Consider the following 24,149-nt stretch of genomic DNA (forward strand, 5'->3'; position numbering starts at 1 on the left):
CCACAACTGCGCCAAATGCTGCCCAACACCAGTAAAATCCCCGCACCGAGGTCCGTGAAGGAGCTGCGTCCACCCGCTACCGGTGAAGTCACGCCGCCCCAGGGAATGCCGGCGGTAGAGAGCGCGGTCGCCGTCTCATGTCACGACCCTGCACAGAGGGGTGGGGGTTCTAGGAAGTGCCGGCCCGCCGCGAGATATCCGTGAATAGACGGTCACTGTTAGTCATGGGGAGAGTCGACACAGGCAACAGAACAGTCACCCTAAGAATGATGTGGAGGCGTAATCAAGAGCGAGGGTGAGATCACCAGATTTATATCTGGCGCAATGCAACAGCATTTGTGATTATACTGAAATTAACACTTCCAGATGCTCCATAGCATGAGTACCAGGCCCATGGATATTTCAAAATCAACTCCCAGAAAGGATGGAAAATATCGCGAGGCGGATTGAGAGGCAAAGCTTTTAAACTCGGTTCTAAAATCTCCCCTCACTCTGGGAAGAGTCTTCCCTCGAGTCACCCTCTCTTAGACACAGACGAATGAGTAAACAGCCCCAGTCCCCACCGTCAGTGAGGCTGACTCAGTCTGCCGTCTCTCCCCCGTTCGGCCGGTCACCATGCCGGCCGGGGCGCCCGCCTGCAGTGGCGTGGGAGGTGCACCACCGATCTGCCGCCTCATGCCGGCACAAAGCGGCGGCCACAGGCTGTCGGCAGCACGCCCTCGACGACCGTTGGCGCGCCGCGCCGCTCGTGCACCGGCCGGTGTGTACTGTGCACTAGTGCACCGTGTTCTGATGCGAGAGACGCGCGGCCGGCAGGAGGCGGCGTGGTACGAAGCAGGGGATAAACGGTATATAGTCGGTGACGGTACAGAAAAGTGAGAGATTATGAAGAATCAAAGCGCACAAACTACGAAACATGGAAGGGCGATGGGCTGATTTGTTATAGGGGGCAAAACAAAGTCGCTCGAGCGGCATGAGATGCTTGAAATGTGTTCGATGAAATGAAGTATCTCCTCCTGGCGCTTCCTAGATGAGTCCCTGCCGCCGACTGGGAAAACCTACCGTTTCTAAGTATCGCCTCATCCCAGCGGGGATTAGACCCGGCGTAGAGTTCGGTACTTCCACTGCCGCCCCCGGGCCGCAGTCCACCCACGCCGCCCGGCCCGCGCGCTGCAGCGAGGAGTCATCCATCCTCATGGCGGGCGGGACGGGGGGGGGGGGGAGGTGGGACGACGGAGGCAGCGCTGCTGGCCCGCAGCTCCGTTGCAAAGCAGATGTAACTTCATACGTCCAGTCCTGGCAGTGAATGTTTCTGTCGCCGTTACCGCGAGGCCTCTCGTCCTCGAGCTGTGACACAGTTGCAAAATCGTTCATAAATACCGCTTATCTGCGTCATGAGGGCCGACTTAAGGATGCAGTAACGATCAAGAGAGTTTCTCTAAGGGGCCATTTGGGTTCTTGTGCAGGCGATTCGTGCTTTTTTTTCCTATACTCAATGCAAATCTTCGCTTGGTATTTTTTTTTTGAAATATTTTTCATGTTTTCGAATGTTCTTGGTAATAATGTTTTGACATATTTAGCTTTTTAAAATGCGAGCATGAATAAGCGCTGTGAGTTGTGCGTCTTCGTAAATTAATCGTTACAACCGTTACGCTGGGCTCGCAAGCAATCACATACACTTCCCTGTTACGGGCTCTTTAATGGCATGGTCTGAACCACTTGAATTGAGCTAATAAAGACGAGGTTGCTGGGTGTAATGCATGCAAGGTTTATTGATATCCGAGGCCTTTAATTGCAATTTATTGACTTCTCTCAAAGCTATGGTGTTGTAAAAATTGAGGTAATTAAACGACATCTGCAGTGGGTAATAACGTTATTAAACTCTGCTCATGGCATGTCATAAATTTGTTGTGTCACATCAATAAAATTTCAGCACTCTTTTATTTACTCTACACATAAAGAGCTGTGTGGACAAATATTAAAAGATACAGATATATTATGCTACCGACAGATAGCAATCCTCTCCACACCTAATGGCCACTTACCAATAAATTTTGTTTCTCAAACACAGAATACATGCATTTGAAAGGAAACCCCTCGAAATAAGTTTCCATGAAAAAAAAATATTTTGTGAAATTCTCATTGTCTTTCAACCTCGACCTAACTGGGGCACCCGTTTCGCAGATTCTCCAACTACGGCTTCCGCTTCTTCCTGGAGACGCCGATCTCGACGAGCCAGCGTCGCGAGGACGATCGCCTGACGTACGTCAACAAGGGCCAGTTCTACGGCGTCACCATGGAGTACGTGCCCGATCCGGACAAGCCGCTCAAGAACGCCACAGTCAAGGTAGGTGCTGAGACGCCGAGGTCGGTATTTGGTTAACTCTGAGACTTTTCAAAAACTGTGTTCATGGTGGATAGCTGTGTTGAGCCAGGTCTTGATTTACGGAGAAAATGCCCAAATAAACTATAATGCCAACTTTAGGGACTGTATGGTTCCGCATGCCACAATGAGCAGCTTAGATGGCTATATAAAAGTGAGTGGTGTAGTCAAGCTGGGGGTCTTTCCTTCCTGTACGCTTGTTAAAACAGAATGGAGATCAGTTACCTAAAAGAAACAAACAATAGTACGGTGTGTTTGCTTAATCTAAAACGCAAAAAAATAGCTTGATCAGTCATTCAACTTGCTTAATTAACGCACGGGTTTTCTAAGCACGATGCCACTTTTTAGATACAGTCCTTGGAAATGAGCCTTACAATAAGTGCGTGCTATGCGACATTGTCATTTTAAAACAATGCGAAACCCTATTAAGAGTGGCCAAGATGTTGCGATAAAATGCGTGTCACACTTGAAGTACAATGATAATCAGTCATGCAAAATGAAACTCCCTAAGACAGGCGAACATAGTTCGTATGCCGCTCAAAGTCGCCCCATAGCACGTTATCGGCCTTATCAAAGGGCATGCTACACCTGCCCGCCACGAACAAATACTGGGCATTTCACAATTACGGCAGCGCCTTCCCGAAATTGGTGATAAATGTGTCACGCGATGATTCCAATTGTGACAGCCCCAGCAATACCGGGAATGTTAAGTGACAGCCAGCCGAGCAAATATATCATATTCAAGAAACTTCAACATGTCTTTCCTTCGTAACACGCTATTGCTTCTGATTCCACGAGAACTTAAGCACAACGGCATTTTAGCGCCGCAAACATTTAACATTGAAGCAGGCATTTCAGATCGCAAATAATCAGTGAATTTAACACCTAAGATCAAGCCAGTGAATGCAGATTCATTTAGGCTGTCATTAGCACGTAAACTTCTTTTTAACTTCTCTCAACGGCAAGGGAGACAAAAACAATACAGAAAAGACAGGAGGGAGACCATGGGATTGTTGGAGTGGTACGGGATGAGTGCGGGCGGTCTGAGTGGTTAGTCTAGATGCAGGGTAGGTAGGGTGATATAGGCGTAATTCGGGGTTTATTACCGGCGATACGAGATATGTTTGGTTTAGAGTGAAGATAGCCGACGACGCCAGAATGAATAGAGCTGTACCTAGCAAAGCTCGTAATTCACAGGAACAAGGCCGATTATTATCACAACCTTGGCGATGTGGCATCGCTTTTACCGAATCTCGGCAATTTAAGGGCATACCCACTTTGCAGTTGAAGCACTAGAGCGACATTTATAGGTTTCATATAGGTTTCAGCTATCTGCCTCATTCTATAAAAGGCAGCATGAAATCAGACTCAGTCTCGGGTCCCGCGAATCACCCCATCTACCGTGCCGGCCCTGCATGACTGCGGACACACCTTGTCACTAATGTGGAGCCGAGAGTGGTACAGGGGCGGGCCCATCATGTCACGAGCGATGTGACTAGCTGGCGCTGCCGGCTGCCGGCACTGCCTCCTTCAGAAGCCGGCCGCAGCGCCCACCCCGCCCCCGACACGGCACAGAGGGACGATGAGGAATGGTGCCACGAACCATGCAGCGCAAGCTGATCGGTCTTGGTCTGTCCAGGGAGCTGCACAGAGTTCGAGTCGGGGTTGGAGTCAGAAGCTGTGACAAGGGGCGTAGGCACTTCTAGCTACGCTGTTCTAGCTTTGGAGACCAATTGAAGCTTGCTTTAATCATTGCAACTTGCAAGGAAGCGACGATGAATACAAAAATATTCATTGCGCAGTGTCAATTTCACGACGTCAGACCGTGAGAGTGTCAGAGAATGACACGGAGATTCATTACGGTCTCCCTGTAGTAATTTTCTCGGATACACAAAACAATGGGGGACACATGTCGGCGTAGACGTTTCACAAGTGGCTCATGTAAATTGCCGACAATCTGGAGACAAATATGGAGCGCCGAATTAGCATCCCTTGGCCATCATTGCCACTTTCCCCAGCGCGGGAGAATAGCGCTTGTTTACTATTCATAGTGCGACACGCGCCCGGATGGGTCCCTGCGGGTTTCTGCGTACGAGACACATGGTGTACGAGGTTCGGTCGACTTCATCGCTGATTGAAACATTATGGGCGACCTCGGCGGTCGTTTAATATGCAGAGTCAGAGAGAACGCCTGTTACTACCCGCCTCGTGTGAGATGCTGCGACCTTGGAGGCTGCCCTGCCCCGTGTTAGTGCCCGAGGCTTCATCACAAAACAGATTAGGGAGGATTTGGAGCTGCTCGAAGGCGTTTCAAGCTTCAGAGATTGTAAGCCGAAGGGTCACCGCGAGGGCGGACGGTAGACTCCCGGGACCACGCACTGCGCGTGCTGACCTCGACTCGCACGTTCCGTAAACAACATGGCCATTTTGTGAACCGCAAGGTCGGGAGAAGCTGCGCATTGGTCATCAAGGCTAGAGCATAACAGCTGAGTGTGCGGGTGACTGGCATTGGCTCGTTACGCCCTTACTACATCAATCGTTTGCCATGGAAAATTGATAACCGGAAGCCAAAACCAAGCCAAGCGAAACCCAAGCCGGCATAATACATCATTGACGTTCCGCAGCGTCACAGTTCACGAATACATCACTACCAAATGACATTCACTCCCCCTTCCGGTCCTCTCCGAATATCCCCGCGTCTCCTCTCGTCTCCTTACATCATATCTCTCCGCCGCCTGGGTGCTGCGGAAATGCAAGTCACGCGCCTGTTCGTCACCGGCGATCGCTGCCAATTGACTTCGACCACCCACGCTCCCCGGCCGCCTCTCAGCTCGGAGAGGAGTCGATCCTCGCCCTCTCCCGCGTCCCGCGGCGCTACGGCCGACAAACGAATTCATCTCTTGTCGTGAGCGCCATCGCCTAATTATGCGTAATCGACGCGATGGGTAAAAAACGCTCGGCACGCCTCGCCTGATTGCGGTAAACTGCGCGGCGCATCTGCGGCGATTCTTTGCGCACCGGCGACGTTCACAAACAGGCGCCGTTGCAACACTGCTCCCCATGAATACCAAACGACGTTTGTCGTCGCAAAAAGTCGCTCCGACGGAGCCTTCGGGTCCGTTTGGACTGAGCATGACGAGCGGCCGCCGCGACGATGATCTCCGGACCGGAGTTTTTGTTCCGCGAGGCTACGATGAGCGTAGCTACCACACGGAGAAGATCATTGATCAGTGATCTCCGGAGGACCACAAACAGCAGCGGAAGCGTATCGACGACTGAGGAAAACAGCAGGATCAGTGACCTGACCGCAGAGGTCGTCACGCGCAGGTGACTGAACCACGCCCCTCCAGGCTGATCAGAGATTACGTGCGACAAGTACACAGCTGACGAGAGTATCCTTAGCACGGACAAACAATAGTCACAGCGCGGCGGCCACGGAGCCCGCGTGGGCGATGATTGAGTACCGCTCTGGACGGGGCGGGGGCGGGGGCGGCATGGATCCGCCACCGCTGATTCCCTTACCACATGCGTGGTTATGTATATTTCAAGCGATCTCCCACACTGGTTTCAAACTACGCCGTGCAGGCTGTCGTCAGCTTAGGATCTTTTAAGATGCACCGGAGATAAACACATGACGCTGTAATTACGGACTATTTATTTTTGCCAGTCAATGGAGTGGGCTTTCAGACAAGCGTGCTAGCGGTGATGGGCTCATATTGTGTGGTAGCGGTTGTCGAGCCATCTGATTATATGACTGGGCCACGGGCATTATTCTATTTCCATATGAATGAAAATGATCGGTGAGATATCGGCAACACGTCACAAACTATCGTACTTTTGCTGCTATGAAATAGACGTATTTACACACCCAAAGTGTGCGGGTTTTGCGACACAGAGGCAGTATCCTTTAGCATTTTACCGTATGAACAGCGGTCAAATGACTTTATTGCACATTACAAAACAGAATACTAAGAAATACCACTGTCTCTAAGATCTTCATAATACTGCGTAAATATCATGTCCGGTGTGTTCCAAAAGGAACCGCACATGGGACACAGCTTAAGCTAATATACACCTAAATATACACTCAATATGCACCTGAAAGATGATATGCTCAGTATTACTGCGTTTACCATATTGCCCCTCTGACGCTCTCAGTGACGCCCTCCTTCCGTCTGCTCTCACAGAGCGTGGTTCTGCTGGTGTTCCGGGAGGAGAAGACGCCGGAGGACGAGCTGAAGGCCTGGCAGTTCTGGCACAGCCGGCAGCACAGCGTCAAACAGCGCATCCTCGATGTCGGTACGTGCACAGAGGGTTCTCAGAGGGTTCTTAGAGGGTTCTCACTTCTCAGAGAGTTCTGACTTCTCTGAGGGTAATCACTTCTCAGAAGGTTCTCACTTATATGAGGAATTTCTTTTCTCTAAGGATTTTTACTTCTGGTAGGATTCTCAGAGGGATCTCACTTCTTGTAAGGTTTTCAAGGTCCCGACTAGGGTTCAGGCTCCTCTTCCCATGAGGTGCGATTGCCGAGCACTGGCTGCCCAAGGGAATATTTGATAAGGAGTAATCAGGTTTCATGGTTAGTTGTGAGACCTTACCATAAGCCACTAGATAATTGCAATCGTATGATGTTGAACAAACTATGATCGAAGTGTTTACTGCTGTTTTATGCTGATCTAGCTTTGGTTTAACAGTGCTTGATTCACTGGAAACCGAGCGTAAATTATAGACAAACCATTCTAGGTTTACTACTTCTACTCGGCCTGGGTTTAGTATCGCAGTTCATCCAGGCCTGACTACCTTACAGCTCTAAAACACCCTCCCAGCTCTGACACTGCCCGTCTTTCGCAGATACCAAGAACAGCATTGGTCTGTACGGAGGTATCGACGAGCTGGCTCACAACGCCATCGCTGTCTACTGGAACCCACTGGAGAGCTCGGGAAAGGTAAGCTTCAACGCTCTTCTCTGTTGTACTTTATACGCACACCCAATTCAGTTGAATCCGATTATTTTTTAGCAGAGGGTCTAGATACTGAATGGCAGTTAAGCAGCCGGATCCTCTTGTGTTCCGTTCCGGTCATACAATATTTTATCATTTTTTTAAGCCTCCATTCCTGAAAAATCCCACCTCCCCAAAATTGCCATTTTCAGAGCAGATGCAAAGCTAATCACGTTTTACTGGCCATTGCTAACCCCTTATAACCCTATCGGGCAGCCCTCGCGGCAGTAATCAGCACCCTCCCTGGGTACGTCCCGCTCTCCCACGGGACCGTTACGTTTTGTGAGCGTGTCCGCGGCGCCCGGAGCGCCTCAGGCGCGGCTGTCGGCCTTGGCTCGGCGCTGGACCCGGTTGCGACACGGGCCCTCCCCTGGCGCGGAAGAGATGGACGCTACCCCCGGGCGCCGCTGGTACCTGGGAGATGACTCCTGGACGTGCCGTAAAGAGGAGTCCGATCGCCTCCGGGTGGCGGGCTAAAGGATGGCCGGGGTCGGACCCACAGCACAGCCGGGACTGATATAAAATTCAGGGCGCGCTGTCAGAGTTGTGTGTTTACTGCAGCTGGCGCTATATAAATACATCCAAAATTAATTTTAGAATTAAGTTTTGCTAAATGTAGAAGCAATATCTCATACTTCCAGCAGAGTCTTGCATTGGATTGAGATGGAGACCACCACTTTGAAAGTAAAACGCTGAAGTATGATCAACTAAGTGTGCTAAATCTCTGAGCATGCATATGCAGTGCGCATTGTGCACCTAATCCAAGACAGATGGTCGGCCGGGTCATAAGTCCGGTGGGCTGTGCCACTCTAAGCTGCTCAGCAATGTCCCGTAACTCGTTCATCTCTACATGGCGTTTCAACGGAGACACATGCTGCATGGCCAGTGGATATACGCCCCTGAGAACCCACTGCAGTGGCGTAGTTAATGACAAAAGGGGCTGCGCTCACGTCTCCTGAGCAGCCTGAGTCGGCCAGGAGAGCGCCGAAGCGGAACGGCCATGTTCGTGATGTAAATAGATCGTCCCGTAATGGTTTCGCTCTCGGGAGTTGGAGGCATCGTTAATGGTAGTCCTTGGAGTAATGTAATCTATTGCAACATTATCGCCCGGCGCCGTAGCTCACACGTAGCGGGCGCCGCATTGTCCCTATTAGGATTTGCACTGACGATGGCCGCTTAAAGCTCAATTCACTGCAGTTAGCGGACACTTTAGATAAGAGACCGGGTTAAAATTCATCCCATGCATGGCCTGATTCTGTGACAGGGCCAACTTGGTGGCCACTCGTAGTCCCTAGACCATGGATGGATTGAGTAATGCACTTCTCTGGTTCTGAAACCTAGCCTTCATCCCAAATGCGGCGCGCTAGATCAGCAATCACCACAAAATCTCCCCCTTTACAGTCCGTGCCACGAGCGTGCTCGTTTCGCTACTGAGTGTTCATGCTTTGCGGTATATCATGCCATAAGTGCCGACTCATTTTATAAACGAGACAGCTTTTGAATTGGCATAGCTCTAGCCGTTCATCTGAGCGCTCTTCCAGCGGCCATGACTGTTCTCTGACGGCGTATCGAATGGCTTTGCAGATCAACATCGCTGTTCAGTGCTTGAGTACCGACTTCAGTAGCCAAAAGGGAGTTAAGGTGAGCATACGGGGAAATTGTTGATACCACGCCTTGATTGCAGATAAGCATCGCGTTGCAGTGCTTTAGTACTGACTTCAGTAGCCAAAAAGGCGTCAAGGTGAGATGAGGAAAGGATCGTCCTTAGCTAAAGAACTGTCGACCCAGTTCACCCACATTCATATGTAAGATGCGTTGTTGCACTTCAATATCGCTTGCGGTTCGTACCGATCACGACAAAGGAGTTGCATCACTTGCTCCTCTTGGTCCAAAGCGTCATTCGGCGGCTTAGCTTTGCATGCTTTCACTCGTAAAGGCGCCGTGAAATGTTTGAACTGCCTCGATGCCGTGCAGTGTTCCGTACCCGACTACCCCTTGTGACGTCATATGACGGTATTGGTGTGCCGCCACAGGGACTTCCGCTGCACATTCAAATCGACACCTACGAGGATTATCGGGACCCGAACGCGCCTGTCTCTCACCGCGCGTACTGCCAAGTCAAGTCCTTCTGCGATAAGGTAAGCACGTCAGCAGCAGAAGAGATCAGTCAACAAGAGATGAATGGCTGTGATGAAATGCTTGATCGAATTACGTTACAGAGCTATAAGGGAAAGGATGTTAGAAGTATGCAATTGCACAAAGTATGCGTGGAGGTTGCCACCGAGTAAAGTTCAATGCAGATGATGTTTTGAAATCATCCGATAACGTAAGTTGTTTAAGATTTCAACTTATGCTGAAGAAGAGCATTCTCTTCAGTAACGTTGAAGCCTTCGAAATGAAATACCACATTGCACAATGCACATGATATCATAAACGATGACTCAAGGCAACTTAGAAAAAAAAACTCTTCAATTGCAATCACTCCTCTGATTCAACTCGTCCCCAGCACCTCCCCTCACTACCCGACCACACAGTAGCCGATCTGGCAGTAGCCGCCCTGCACAATCTGGCAATAAATCAGCCGCCTCCCGACCGGCCGGGCCATCTGTCATGGCCGTAATGACAGGCGACCAATGGCTGCAGCGGGCACAGAGCTGCCGACCGGGGAGGGGCCGCGCGCGGGAGACGGGACACGAGCGATGGAACACGAGCGGTGGGACACGAGCGGTGGGGCACGACCGACCGATGGAACATGATCGAAAGGACACGACCCACGGGATACGACCGCCCTGGGGGAGGTGTCTGCCTCGTCCTTTCCCCGCTCTGCAGAGACTTCGTTTCCCGTTTAGTGCCGCTCCCACCCGATTCAAAGCTGCTTCATTACATCCCGCTTTATTCGTGTTCCGATTCAGGATTTTCTTGTTTAGGCAAGTCTCAGTTTAGGCTTGCTTCGGCTTAGGAATGAGCCGGTTTAGGCATGTTCTTGTTTAAGCATGACCGTGTTTAGTATGTTCTGATTTAGGCATGCCCGGTTTGGGCATGTCCCGGTTTAGGCACCTGACAAAGTTCCTAACGACACTCCGCTGCGGCGCTAATGCGGCCGTCAGTCCCAAATTAATGCCGCGTTATGTCGGGGTTTATGCTGATGCTGCGCCGGAGAATACATCTCGGCCTTGTTCTAAAAAGGCAGTCTCGGCGGGGCCACCGGCGCAGCTGGGTGCGCTCCTTTGGCCGGGACTCAGACCTTTCACTGGGCTGGGCTGCACTGAACGATGGGCCGCATCCCCGGCGGCAGTGGAAACCGTTTCCAGCCGGAATAATTTATGCTGTTGGTGTCGAAGAGCTAAGAAACATGAAAAATCCATCGTCGACTAGTAATTCAGAACATGTTAATGTACCAGCATTGGGATAGACAGTAGTTTAGAAATGCTGCTCCGAGACGGTTAAGAAGCATTCTGTTCGAATTTCATGTGTAAATGTGTCAAATGTGGTGATGTTTGCAGCGCGGGTTCAAAAATAAAGTTGCTGAAACTAGACAACTAATTGCGGCCTAGCAACTAATTAACTTCCAGCACACTCAGTCACTATATGCGGGCACAGATGTTCTTCTTGTCTTTCATTAAAAACACACTTTTCAAGCATCTGAAAAGCAAAGAGTTCAAGATAAAACTCATTCCAAACGTGACATTGTTCAATGTAGTAGCCAACACAACACTCCCCAATTTGACCTTCAATTTCACACAGACCAGCTTGGCCCACGTTTTGACCACTCCGTTCCTCTCAACAGGGAGCCGAGAGGAAAACACGAGACGAGGAGCGACGCGCCTCTAAACGGAAGATGACGGCCACCGGTCGGAAAAAGATGGAAGAAATGTACCACGGCTCGTGCGAGCGCTCCGAGTTTTACTCGATGGCCGATACCACCAAGCCGCCGACACTCTTCCAGCCAAGCGATGACCCGGAGAAGGTGAGAAGAGAGAGAGAGAGAGAGAGAGAGAGAGAGAGAGAGAGAGAGAGAGAGAGACAGAGAGAGAGAGAGACAGAGAGAGAGAGAGAGAGAGAGAGAGAGAGAGAGAGAGAGAGAGAGAGAGAGAGAGAGAGAGAGAAAGAAAGAGAGAGAGAGAGAGAGAGAGAGAGAGAGAGAGAGAGAGAGAGAGAGAGAGAGAGAGAGAGAGAGAGAGAGGAAGGGAGAGAGGGAGGGAGGGAGGGAGTGAGGGAGGGAGAGATGGAAATGGACAATAGAATAGAGAAGTTGACGAAACACGAGGGATGAAAGGAAAGGAATATCGATGGTAAGTTTCATACTGGTGCTAGGGCTAGTTTACCATGGATAAGACAGACGTAAGAACCGTTGTTGCTGCATTCTCCTATCTCCAAACTAGCAAAATCTACCGCCAAGTCGAGAGGAACCTGGTGCTGCCTTTATAACCACAATCGCAGTCTCAACTCCACGCCTGGTGCTAGGTTTATAGCCCCCGTTTTAGTCCCCGATGTCGGCGGGCGGCGGCGAACCGTAAATGCCTGGAGCGGTATACTGTGCCGCATGACACGCTTCCAAAACTGGTGTTAGTCTGGGGTGCAGCGATGCAGTCTCATGGGGAACGAAACGTTTGGTGTTTGTTCCTATGCATTTTTGCAGTCTCGGGACACCTGGATCTAGCCCAAATGCTGGATCCTGCTAGCAATCTCATTTACCTAATACAATTAATACATATTGGAACTTTGTGGCGTGTTCATGAGAAATCCTGCAAAACAATGCGTCGGGGTTCTGCAACGGGTTTTCCTTCCATTGCAAATGTATACCTACAAATGAAACGGTTCAAGAAAAAAACATTAATCATACAATTTATAATGTTCCGTATGTTCTCAGATTGGCAACATGGAGCTGCAGAACTACTACGCTCAGCAGGAGGGCGAAGGAAGCCTGTAAGTTGTCGCCTGCACCGCTGCCTGTCGGCAGACCTGTAAACTAATCTCTCTTCTGCGCTCTGTCTCTTTCCGCGCTGCACTGTTATGCTGTCTGTGCTCGTTGCTCATCAAGCTTTCAGCATTGTAAGCCTTGCCTGCTTGCTAAAAAAAAAAAATAGTTTTTACTGTCAATACTTGTAAGCTCAGGCATGTTTGCTTTGATAAACTGTCATCTAGCACTGTCTAATGACGAGCAGAATATTAATGATGTACAGGGATTCTGATATCGTTTAATGAATTTAAAGCAGGTTTCATTTTTTTCTCCTAACCTAAACATCCTATGTCATTCCGTTTTCATGCAGCTCAAAACTGCAGCCTTCTAATAAGAAAAGTTAAGTAGCCTTTCCAAACATTTCATACTGAAGAGCTTTTCTGTGTCACGAGCGAGCTTGCACCGCGCTGTGCCATGCTGAGCAGGCCACCCAGGGAGGCCATTGCAAATACGCGAGCCCCGAGCTTGCAATGCTACCACCCCCGCTCCCGTCCCCATAGCGTCACCATATCCGATGATGTTCTACCCATCCCTTACCCCCGAGCGCCGAGCTTTGCATGAGCGGCTGCCAGCGCACGTCGCGCCGCTTGGCATGTCACGTGACTAACTGGCTGTGTCACGTGACTAACGTCCGTCTGGCTGTGCCGCCTCACCAGGTGTGCTGACGCGGTGGGCTCGCCCGCGCCGCCGCCGCCGCCACCGCCGCCGCCTCCGCCGCCCCCCGCTGCCCCCGCTACCCTCAAGTTTCACTACAGCTTCCCGACGCTCCCCGCTGAAGCAGCAGACGGGTGAGTTGACCCGCGCCGCGCCGCCTGACACTGCCCCGCCGCTGCCTGACACTGCCCCGGCCGCCGCCCCTGTGACTGCCCCGCTGCCGCCTGCGCCTCTGCATTTGCACGTGCCGCTGCTAAGCGCCGAGCGCGACCCGCTTGACGCTCGCGGCAAAGCCATGCGCTATCTGGATGCTAATAGTGCACGATTTGGAGACGCTTGCAATGAATACGGTCCTCAAATGCTCGCACGGAAGATAAATTGTCAACCGCTTGCAACAGTCGCGCTGAAAGCATTGCGCTGCATCGGCGCGGCTGCATCGGGAAGGGTCCACAGTGAATGCTCGATGAGGACAGATATGTGGTGTGTTTTGCATAGCTGCAGTCGCACCGCCTGGCAGGGAGAGGTTCCTTTACTTGACCCCGCCTGTACTTTCCCCTACTATGTAATGCGTATGTTTTGCAGTCCCCCTTCACATGTCACTTAATTCTGTCGGTGGTTTGCAGGGATAGGAAGAGCGAGGATGGCCTATTTTCTCCGGGGGCGAAGAGGGCACGTCTCTCGCCGCCGCTCAGCCAGCGGGTGATGCTGTATGTGCGTCAGGAGCGGGAGGAGCTCTACACACCGCTGCACGTGGTGCCACCTACAACTATCGGACTCCTGCACGCGGTGAGTACGGCTATAGGTGTCGCGGTGTTTTAGGTGATTGCGTGATTATGAGCTACGAAACGACTGACAGCCAGCCACTATGCATTGGCTCCTGAAGTTAGAGCGTTTACGCACCTCGACTGACGTGTGCTTCTGTATCTTCCAGATTGAGAGCAAGTACAAAATCAGTGCCTCCTGCGCTCAAACACTCTGTCGGAAGAACAAGAAGGGGTAAGTGGCTTACCATCCCTCATCATACGCCTTGTTGAATAGGCAATAGGCATGGTATTGGTTATTGCATATCGTTGACAATGGATGACCCCATGTACCACAACCTTGCCTGTTCTTCGTCCTGCTTCGATCTGAAGTCAACTCATCACCGTACTCGTATGTTGCAGAGTGGTAGCGACGATGGATGATGACATGATCGCGCACTACTGCAACGAGGACACCTTCCTTTTGGAGATCAGACAGGCGGAGCAGGAGGGCGCGTTCGACATCACACTCATCGAAGTCGGAGACTGAGCGTATCTCTACTTCTCATGCCGGCCGATAGGTGGTGCGGCGGTCGCGCCCGTTTTCGGCGGCGCTGCCACTTGCATGCGTGTTAGTTTGTTGTTGCTTGTAGCGGTGGAGATGTTGATTTTGTATGTTGACGTGAACATTGTGATATTTCATTGTGTTATGCGCGTGGGACGGCGAGTTTGATTTGCTGACTGCGTGAGGTCAGGGCGAATGTGTATTCCTGACCTTTTTTGATATTGTACACAGCTGATATGGATAAGATGCTGCGTCGCACGACGCTAGGATCTCGAATTCGTGCCAGAGCTGGACAGAGCGCACGCGATGTTTTATCACTGACGCGTCTGGCGGCTCGCTCTGGTGTGAGGAGGTTTGTCAGTCCGGCGCGTGCCGCGTTCCCCGGGCCCGTGATAGGCCCAGGGCCTCGTACCTGAACCGAGGACCAGAGGACGGCGGCGGAGACCGATATCAAAATCTGACCGAGCTGTGCCGGCCCCGGCTGGGCCCGTGCAGCCACATGAACGTAGACTATAAGGTGTGACAGTGATGGTTGTAAAATGTACATATACACACACCACCCGCATGAATTCACAGTGCCAAACCCGTGGGCTAGCAGTACTGTGAAGTGTGACGGGACCAGACGGGCTGCGGCGAGGAACACAAGCTCGTGCAGCAGCTGGTCTGTTAGACTTCGCGTCGTGTAGAACTAAGCTCATCATGTAGAGTAGTTCATTCTTGTGACGTCGTTCCCCCATCTTTGCTCATGCATGTGTCATGAAGAGATGAACGTGTGTCATACGAGAACCAAGTCGTTTTCGACAGGCCGCCTGCAGTGCCACCTACTGGTGGTGTTTGTAACTATTTTGTAAATTTTGTCAGTGACGGCTCGTTTTTAATGTACTTGTGCCTTTCTGATGAAATTGACGGTTGGACTGTGCGTTGCCATGTGAGAAAGGGCGGCCGGTGCGGTTCATTTACATGGGAGGACGTTCAAAGTGCTGTAAATGTAATTTATTGGCCACTGTTTTAGCATTGTGCCAGCTGCTTCTATTTCAGCAAGCGAGCTTGTTAGATTAAAGTACGCTATACAATACAGTTGTTCAGAGAACTTGTGCTGTGCTGTTCTTGTCTTGGTAAGAGCTTTCTGTGATCTAGCCCTACCCACATGACAAAGGTACACCAATAGGAAACTTGGAAACATGCCTTTACATCCAAAAATTTAGAAGTGACCCTTGCCTGAATCTGGGTAGTGCAGTGGTGTTCTGCTTCAACCCACAAGTGCAGCCAATCTCAATGTGTAGATGGTTGGTTGGAAACTCGGTTGGTTAAAAAAATAGCATGCGCCATAAGCCGCGAACATCCCGGGCCACGACCAAAATGATGCTAACAAAGAGTATCAAATCATTCTGTTTGTGCTTTCCTCGGAAGGCGGAAACAGTGACTTTCAACACTTGTTTATTTTCAAACAAACTGTGTTCGTATCGTCTACCACCTTAAATTCTACAAAGTATGCTGAGAACGTCATCAATCCGAGGTCCGTCGTAGATATCGCTGCCTGCCGATATCTCGAACACAAAATCATCCCAAACACCGCACTGTCGATCGGGACGCGCACGTCCAACACGACTATATCGTCTAATAAGGCACTGCGGTAGCACTGTTCGCGGCTCAGCCACGGAAGGCCAAACGTGATTTAAGGATAAACCTATAACTTTAGTTAGTCTATAGTTATCTTCATATTCCATTGATGTCAGAAGTTGAAAAAACTCAACCCAAATCAGATGCTTTTTACATAAATACACTCAAAACGTAGACATAGACATAGACATAGACGTGTATTGAAGCCATCCACGATACACTCGTGGCTATTACGGCCGCTCGTACAGGGCTAAAACTCTGCATGGGAGACATAACATAAAATAACGTGATAAATACGCTCAAAGCCCGTACACACAAACAAACATACACATGCACTCATACAGACTCATGGCCGCTGTCTAAGTCTAAGTCGTAAGGCATGATCTTAGCAAAATAAAAGGAAATATCTAATTATCACTCGAGACGCTAGAAATAAACAGAATACAACAATGAGGCAAGACAAAAGTGCATGAGAATGCATAAATCTTCAAAACATAACAGCAAGCGCGGAAGGTTGTGCGTATGATACAGCTGCATCTAAGCAAAAATCGAGTCAAACAACATCGCCCGAATTCGGCACACCGAACATTCGAGACTGACAGTAAAGGATGTCCTCTTCTGACTGTTGGTATAGATAGACACAACCTGGCTCCGAGTATCTTCTCAGATATAGATCTCAAGAAATGACACGCGGCTTGAAGTCACGCCTAGATCTCGAGAAATGACACACATCTTGAGAGCAGGCTAGGTAACGAGGCGCTTACAGTAACGTAACTAATATCACGACAGAAATAACGCTCTAAATCGCCAACAACCATGTGCTGCCATTCCTTGCAATATGCTTCATTTGATAGATGATGAGCTATGGGACTGAGGACGTTTTATTAAACCACCATCACGATGCTGACTCAGAGTATTTCACCTCCGACCATCTTACATGTGTGTGACCTGATGTTGACCTGCCGAGGTCACTGCTCACAATCGCCCCAGACGCAGGACGAGTCCATCATATCAGAGGCTTCCGGTACCCCCTGTCGAGCGGCGTGCTCGATCAGCTTCTGGGCCTCTCTGTAAAAAGGAATAACAACGCTCAGGGGCTGTCAGGCAATAGGCATCTGATAAACAAACTTGGCATTGACAGTCATGTAGGTTTACTTGTGTGTTGCAAGCGATATGGAGATCTGTGGCACAACATCTGAGTCATGGATCATACCCGATAAAACTGGGTCAACTTTGGAATATAAATACAACTCGAAGTAGCACCGTTCAATGTTTATCATACGACCATCACCACTGAACACATGCGCATTCGGTGCCGTTTTAGTTACCCGGGCTGGAGGTCCTCTGTCAGCCCCTGCAGGTGACCAACGGCCAGGTTATACGAGGAGTGCGGGTGGCCCTGGTCGGCCGCCTTCCTGAACCACTTCATCGCCTCAGAGTGGTCCTTCTCAACGCCTCGTCCTGCCATCGGAAGATAAGGGTCTCTCACTGTCGCACGGTAACTAGATTGTTATAATTGAGTTATGTTTCGCAGCATACAGGTATCGTACTTTACCTTACAGACTGGTGTACTATGTAGTGTGAAACAACATTAAAAAATAAAAGTTTCCTACCGATGACTTGATAAATATTATGATAAAACCTATGTAAAAATACGGAGAGTGCGTACTTGCTCTCCCTCAGCTCACGTTTATGTTTCAGTATCCAAACTGCTACCCTGACCAACACCTAAAAGTCAAAGGTACTATAAACACCACTTCGCTGCCACCCCCTGTGGAGCCCCTGCCCTTGCCACCGGGTCGCCTCGACTGTTGGCCTCACCATGCAGGTAGCGCTGACCGATCAGATGCTGGGCCTCCGTGTGACCTATGTGGGCGTACGCCCGGGTCACATGAAAATGGAAATGATCGAAGTGGTAGTAACACCAGTAGCCCAGTGAGACGACGAAGGCGAGTGCCACCACCTGGAGAGTGAGAGCGAATGTTAGTGATTGTCCGGGCCAGTTGCCGCATGCCTACATAGGTGTATCCAGATAATTTGTGCACTCATTTGTACTTTTCAATTGTGTATGTGGCTATAAAATCGTCAAAAAAGTGCACCCACTTGCTGGGTATCTTATGAAATAAGCGGCGATCAACTATTTGGTATATTGATGAGATCGCATGTCATATCCAACAACTATATATCAAGAGTCAAACCCCGAAATCACCTGCCACCACATATGTAGTTATATATCTTGATTTTTCCTCAGTCAAGCACAACAGCCATTCTATTAACCATATCACCTGCTACTCCTCTGTGTTTGTTTTCCCGTTCCCGGCATGCTATTTTCGTGGTCGCATGTTGTCCTTGTATTGAGTTTTGTGCTATCCAGTACCTAAAGTCCATACCATGCTGCCTGCTGCAGACTTGAACCAGCCGCTCTAAGCAAGAACACGTTCCATTCGGCGAGTGAGAGGGATGAACGTAAGAGCTCCCCCAAAAGTCTTTCACAAATACTGAACAGTCCGAGCCACGCAGAGACACCGCTTCTTTTGATTTCATTAACATGCATATTTTTCGCAGATTTGGCAATTTCAGTCGTCCACATAAGGCTTGGTTACATGAAAGGCAGGTAAAAGATCCCATCAAAAAATAAATGTTTACCCTAGGCACACATGCAGATCACTTGCTTTGTAAATTTCAAAGAATGTACGTACGAGTATGTTGTACGTTTACGTATGCACGTTCGACGAGGTGCGTCCTCTATGTTACGTTCAACTAAAGAGACTGCCTGACATGAGGCATAGCCCTTTCCGGATAATTAATGATCCCTATCAAGTTTTCCAGTTGGCTTAAAGGTCACATTCATTTGACACGTCTTGATGAGAAACTATCGCAAAGCCAGTGAATCGTTCGCATACAGCACTGCATATGCCACCAGTTTTTGCAAACAAAAATGCAACGTTTGAAGGCTTTGTGTGATAAAGTGAGACAATGCCACTTATTTCCAGAAATTCCAAAAATCGAGCGTTGGCAACCACAAGCTAACAAAGCAGTTACACGATTAATATAGGACATTGCCTGCAAGTCATTTGTGACAAGCACATTACACGTGTGAGGCCAGACAGTAAAAAACAGAATTTTAGACATAGCTCGGGAACAGCCCACAGGCTACTGTCTGGCGTTCCAGGATATACTGCTCACTCGCTGCACCAACTCCAGTAGTTCATATCTCGGAGGCCCGTCGAGCTAGGTCAGGTCCAAGCGCAGACGGGCCGGGATATTTCCTGATCGGGAGGAAAGATGACGACCGAGACCAGGCATGTGCGACGCGGTCATTCCATCTTAACGGCACTGATTGGTGACGTTGTTCGACACAGAATCCAAGAACAAGGAAAATAGGTCAGACAGATTTTTTAATTATCTAGTCTGCACGATACAATTCTCTCCTAGTTAAAAGCACCATCACTGATACCATCAAATGAACAGACTGAAAGCGCGGTTTCACACATATTCAACTTCCCATACCCCATGCCACAGCCCGGTCAACCTGACCCAGTATTCAGCCGGTCACTGACCTCCAGAAGAATGCAGAGCCACGTATCGGGTTTCTTGCGTCTGGCGAGGTACACCTTTCCTCCGTAGGGAAGCGACGGATCCCAGTCCAACGGCTGGTAGTGCGGCCCCCCTACCGACCGACGTCTCTGACGCACGTCAGAGTGTGGTGCCATCGGATCACCAGGTCACAGTCACGTTCACCAGCTAAAAACCACCAGTCAAAGTCCCACCCAGTCTACGGATCAGCGGCGAGAAAAGACCCTCCGGTCTAGCTGCTCACCACTCCGCCAAAATCACGGCGCAGCAGTGCAGTGTGGTCGGTAGCCGAGGTCCCAATCGGTGCGGTCGATAAGCCGCCCCCGTCGCCACAACACGACCGGTGTGAGGCACGTGGCAATACGGAACGGTGCTGCGCGACGCACGGCACCGACGGTACCCCGGTCCTGACGTACCCCCCCCCCCCCTCCCCCTCCAGGTGGATGACGCAATTAGCCCCGGAAGTTCTTAAGGCGCAGTTGACTCTGCTTCTAGAATACGCCATTTGGATGACTAGTTTGCAATGAGGGATGGAATTGAGCTCATAGGTATCGATGTTTTTCACATGGCCAACAAGTACGGATTCTGAAAATATGAAGGAGCTGAAAAAACTGCGCAACCATGAACCAACGTAAGCAGGCGTCATATTCGAACAAAAGATGTTTCGCTACCTAATGTTTTTTGTCGACATATATTCAAGCTAGTCATTCGGCCAATGGCAGCGAAACCTAACGTGCACAATTGCTGCTCTATTTTAGCTTGCTTTGGCCCAGAACCTTTGTCTGGCGTGCCATAAATATGGTACGGGTCTGCATTGACAAAGCAAAGCATATCAATCAACAATCGTCTGTCTGCTTTTCTTATTTCGCACCACCAAACATTCCTCAGTGTCGAGTTACGTCCACAAAGTAATGCTGCGGAGGTGCTGCACAAAACACCTCTACTATTTTACACAAACTTTCCTGACAGCGCATGAGTCGACCTTGCAGACTTCGGTTGCGCCACAGACTGCGGCCTTCGTAAGCCGAGTCCAGCGTTTGAGGGCACTGGACTCTGCTAGGAGGGGAGGGTAGCTGGGAAGGGGCACACAATTATGGCATAAAAATATATTCTAGCGAAGCTGCAGTGGGTAGTGGGCTATCGAAAGGAAGCGAAACACGAACCACAGTTAATGAACGGGCTGAGAGCCAACAGCTGGACAGCGTGCACTAGACTGCATAGCTTCAATCTAAATCATGTGATTGGCGAAAAAAGCATTCGCAAATGTCAAATCAACCGTGATTTTTACATAAGCACAGAGCTTCCCCCAATGGATATTCCGGATCGATTCATCCGGATTCTCCGGATGGATCGGGAGCTGGACTCGTCATCTAGATTCCCCCAACAATGCATAGTATTTAATCGATTATTGAATCGCATAAACGCAACTAGTTGAATGAATGCGATCGCCAAACACTCATGAAGAATGAAGATAGCAAACACAGCAAACAATCCTGCCAGAATTTCGAGATCATTGGTAGGGCCGCATATTCTGCATGTGATTAACAGCGCTATCTCTCGCTGTGAACTGCCGCCCGCCTGGCAAACCGCTACTGTTGTACCATTACATAAAGGCGGTGATGCGTGTGACCCTAGCAATTACAGACCTATCTCGATTCTACCTGTTGTTTCCAAGCTTTGCGAACGCGTTGTCTGCACACAACTCATGGACTACCTATTAAGTCATCACTTGCTGTGTCCACAGCAGTACGGTTTCCGGCCCGGCCTATCCACCGAGGCGGCCCTGCTCGACACTGTCACGTACCTCACAGACAACGTAGACGCCGGGCGTGTGACGTCACTAGTCACAGCCGACACTTCTAAAGCCTTCGACAGTGTCGAGCACGGCCGCCTCCTGGAGAAGCTGGGCTGGTACGGCATTGAGGAGCGCTGGTTTCGTGCGTGGCTCAGTGGCAGGACCCAGTCTGTTCGGGGTGGCCCCAGTGTTGAGAGCGTGTCACACGGAGTGGTCCAGGGTTCGATCCTGAGCCCGGTCCTATTTTTGGTATTTACCAACGACTTGCCACAACATGTACCTGCTGAGAAAATCGTTATGTATGCGGACGACGCCCAGTTCCTCCACTCTGACTTACCGAACAACCTCTCTGACATGAAAATACGTTTGGAAACCAACATGTCTGCTGCTCTAAAATGGTTTACGCAGAACAGATTAAAAATCAACCCCTCTAAAACTGAGATGATCATGGTAAAATCGCAACGATTGAAAACCGAAACTGGCTTCCATATCCATTTTGGAAACTCTCAAATTTTCCCGGTACAGTCGGTGAGGGTGCTGGGCGTCGCCGTGGACGACGCCATGACATGGGACAAACACATATCATACATTTTGCGCCGGTGCTATAGTGTACTGATCGGTCTGTCAAGGATTCGACACCGCGTGCCGCGCGAGACCCGTAAGCTCCTGATTGAAGCGCTAGTCTTCCCGCTAATAACGTACTGCATGTCTGTATGGGGCGGTTGCACAGTCACACAGCTCAGGAGACTGCAGAAATGCATAAACTTCTGTGTCAGAATCGTAACGAACCTCAGGCGTTGCGACCGTGTGACAGCGTCCCGCAAGGAACTGGGATGGCCTGCTGTACAGGAGCTACTGCGTGAGCATGATCTGCATGTTATGTTTAAACTGATGCATGACTCGCATGCCCCTGATTCGATCCGCAGCCGCATCGTCCACCGTACTGCGGTGTCGAGCCGCAGCACTAGGGCAACCAGTGACGGTCAGCTTCATGTCCCGCGCGTGCGAACTGAGCTTGCCCGGCGCTCATTCATCTGTCGCGCAACTCGTTCATGGAATGAGTTGCCTGCGCCTGTTCAAAGCTGCACCGGTCTGGCGGCGTTCCGTAAAAAGGTTAAGAAACGGCATGTTTAATCCGGCTGCGCTAGGTCAATGTGGTCAGTTAGTTTATCATGTGTGGTGTGTTTTAACCTCTATAAAATCTGTCCTGTATGTACAGGTATGAGTTTTGAACTACTGAATGTATGACGTGGTTTACTGAAAACCCAATTTCTTGGATGTAACCGAAATATATGAGTATGAGTATGAGTATCATCGTGTTAGACCCAACCCATTTTGTCCATCGGAGAAGTATTTTCCTCTTTTCCTCTTGAGATCCGCCATATATCATTGTTCCAGGCCAGCTGTGACACAGCACTCTGAACTCCGTGTTCATATTACAGCGGGTGCTGGACATTTCCTGGCCGTGCTATCGATTGGTATGGCCACCAGGTGTAGATTGCACAGGCCGGACGCAGTGCTCAGATAACGCTTAGATCAGCAGTGCAGACTCGGCGGCCAGAACCCGAGATATGCATTAGGAATGCGCGGTATTTGAGCCGGCTAAATGACAACACCGCTTCTTCAAACTGCCAACTGAAAAGAGATTACCATCTGAAGAAAATAGGCATCTGGGTAAAATTTCAGTTTGGGGAAAACCTGTTTCTAGCCAAGTGCCTATTTCTGGTGCAAGAGCCCTCATGTGTGTAAACTGTAAATACTTGTTGTAACAGATGGATATAATCTGTCTCGTTGTTTGATTAACAGGCACTTGTTGGCTTCAAGCTGTAACATTTCCAACAGGTCCAAAACTTCTGACACCAATCGTTAGCTGATGTGCGGAATTGGTGGCCGTGCGACGCTTATTTATGACATTGCCGCCATATTTTGATGGAAACACAGCATTAAAATTTATGAGCTATCACATGTAAATAAGACTTGTAAGCTGTCACGTTGAAAAACTGACATGTAATATACCTACAGCTTTTTGTACATGCTGCAGCAAGCTCATCATCAGCATCTGCACTGCGTCGTGAAACTCAGTTTTGCAAAAAAAGCTTTTAGTTTTTTTTTTTTGGGGGGGGCGACATTTCAAAGTCTAATAATTATGTGCTGTTACAATATGCCTCTTGGACAAGAGCGTGTTTATTCATACACAAACAATAATTGCTCCAAACAACTCGCAAATCACTGCAACCTAACTCTGAAACAATACCTTTCACAGCCAATCGCTTCCTGACCAAGGCTCACAATGCATGCCAATTAAACATACAGCTCGATTATTAAAAACCTGCCAATCACTTGTTCGTATATAATCACCTGTTCGTATACGGTGGTTGCCACCCCCCCCCCCCCCCCCAGGTAGTCTTTCTGCTCTGCACTCAACATTTTTAGAGCTAGAAGGCTGATTTTTCGTATAGCTGCTCCTCTATTCTTTCTTGATGTCCACTGAAAATTTCAAGTTTCTGTGGTTTTTGGTTTCGGAGATATGACCTTGTTTTTCAGGTCATGTCATGACCCAAATGGCCAATTCTCAACATCTTGCGTTGGCTATGGGCCTTGTGAGCTTTTAACACCTTGATTTCGGCCTTTTATACCAATCCTACCTCCCACCTATCATGAAACATGTTGTTCGACGATGTACAGAGGTCAAGGTCAGGGTCAAGGTCAACCTAGGTCATCTAAGATAATTGCGTTTTAGGCAAGCTGAATTTACTTTTTTTGAAATTTTTTGACTTCATTTTTGGTAAAAGCTTCTCAGATCATGATTTCATGTAATATGGACACATAAACAATCGGTGCACACATCAGTATACA

General features: G+C 49.5%; 2 protein-coding genes across 14 annotated transcripts in view; one reads left to right on the top strand and one right to left on the bottom strand.

Annotated features, from left to right (window-relative positions):
• LOC122387466 (protein grainyhead-like) overlaps window positions 1–15,396 on the top strand; it is a 71,844-nt gene extending 56,448 nt beyond the window's left edge. For 4 of the 13 annotated variants that reach the window (XM_043377690.1, XM_043377693.1, XM_043377695.1 and 1 more), the window contains 11 exons: window positions 2,185–2,347; window positions 6,571–6,682; window positions 7,235–7,329; window positions 8,968–9,024; window positions 9,417–9,521; window positions 11,171–11,350; window positions 12,254–12,309; window positions 13,000–13,131; window positions 13,621–13,783; window positions 13,929–13,993; window positions 14,161–15,396. In XM_043377690.1, the coding sequence (XP_043233625.1) occupies window positions 2,185–2,347; window positions 6,571–6,682; window positions 7,235–7,329; window positions 8,968–9,024; window positions 9,417–9,521; window positions 11,171–11,350; window positions 12,254–12,309; window positions 13,000–13,131; window positions 13,621–13,783; window positions 13,929–13,993; window positions 14,161–14,287 (1,255 nt within the window). In that variant the 3' untranslated portion in view covers window positions 14,288–15,396. Of the gene's footprint in view, window positions 1–2,184; window positions 2,348–6,570; window positions 6,683–7,234; window positions 7,330–8,967; window positions 9,025–9,067; window positions 9,125–9,416; window positions 9,522–11,170; window positions 11,351–12,253; window positions 12,310–12,999; window positions 13,132–13,620; window positions 13,784–13,928; window positions 13,994–14,160 lie in introns of all 13 variants that reach the window. The other 9 variants (XM_043377692.1, XM_043377694.1, XM_043377701.1 and 6 more) reach the window with 3 other exon arrangements.
• Window positions 15,397–16,100: 704 nt separating this feature from the next.
• LOC122387469 (uncharacterized protein NMB1327-like) lies at window positions 16,101–19,775 on the bottom strand. The gene is made up of 4 exons (XM_043377711.1): window positions 19,483–19,775; window positions 17,744–17,885; window positions 17,251–17,383; window positions 16,101–16,990 (listed from the first exon to the last, which is right to left on the bottom strand). The coding sequence occupies exons 1-4, from the start codon at window positions 19,633–19,635 to the stop codon at window positions 16,891–16,893; spliced, it is 528 nt and encodes a 175-aa protein (XP_043233646.1). The 5' UTR covers window positions 19,636–19,775; the 3' UTR covers window positions 16,101–16,890.
• Window positions 19,776–24,149: the final 4,374 nt, after the last annotated feature.

The sequence above is a fragment of the Amphibalanus amphitrite genome, unplaced genomic scaffold (assembly GCF_019059575.1).
Source record: "Amphibalanus amphitrite isolate SeventyFive unplaced genomic scaffold, NRLGWU_Aamphi_draft 000287F_arrow, whole genome shotgun sequence".
Taxonomy (NCBI): domain Eukaryota; kingdom Metazoa; phylum Arthropoda; class Thecostraca; order Balanomorpha; family Balanidae; genus Amphibalanus; species Amphibalanus amphitrite.

Coding starts and splice junctions, on each gene's coding strand:
- LOC122387469 (XM_043377711.1), bottom strand. CDS start 19,635: ATGGCACCACACTCTGACGTGCGTCAGAGACGTCGGTCGGTAGGGGGG. Junction 17,886..19,482: donor GGCTCTGCATTCTTCTGGAG/GTCAGTGACCGG, acceptor CTCACTCTCCAG/GTGGTGGCACTCGCCTTCGT. Junction 17,384..17,743: donor CGGTCAGCGCTACCTGCATG/GTGAGGCCAACA, acceptor TTCCGATGGCAG/GACGAGGCGTTGAGAAGGAC.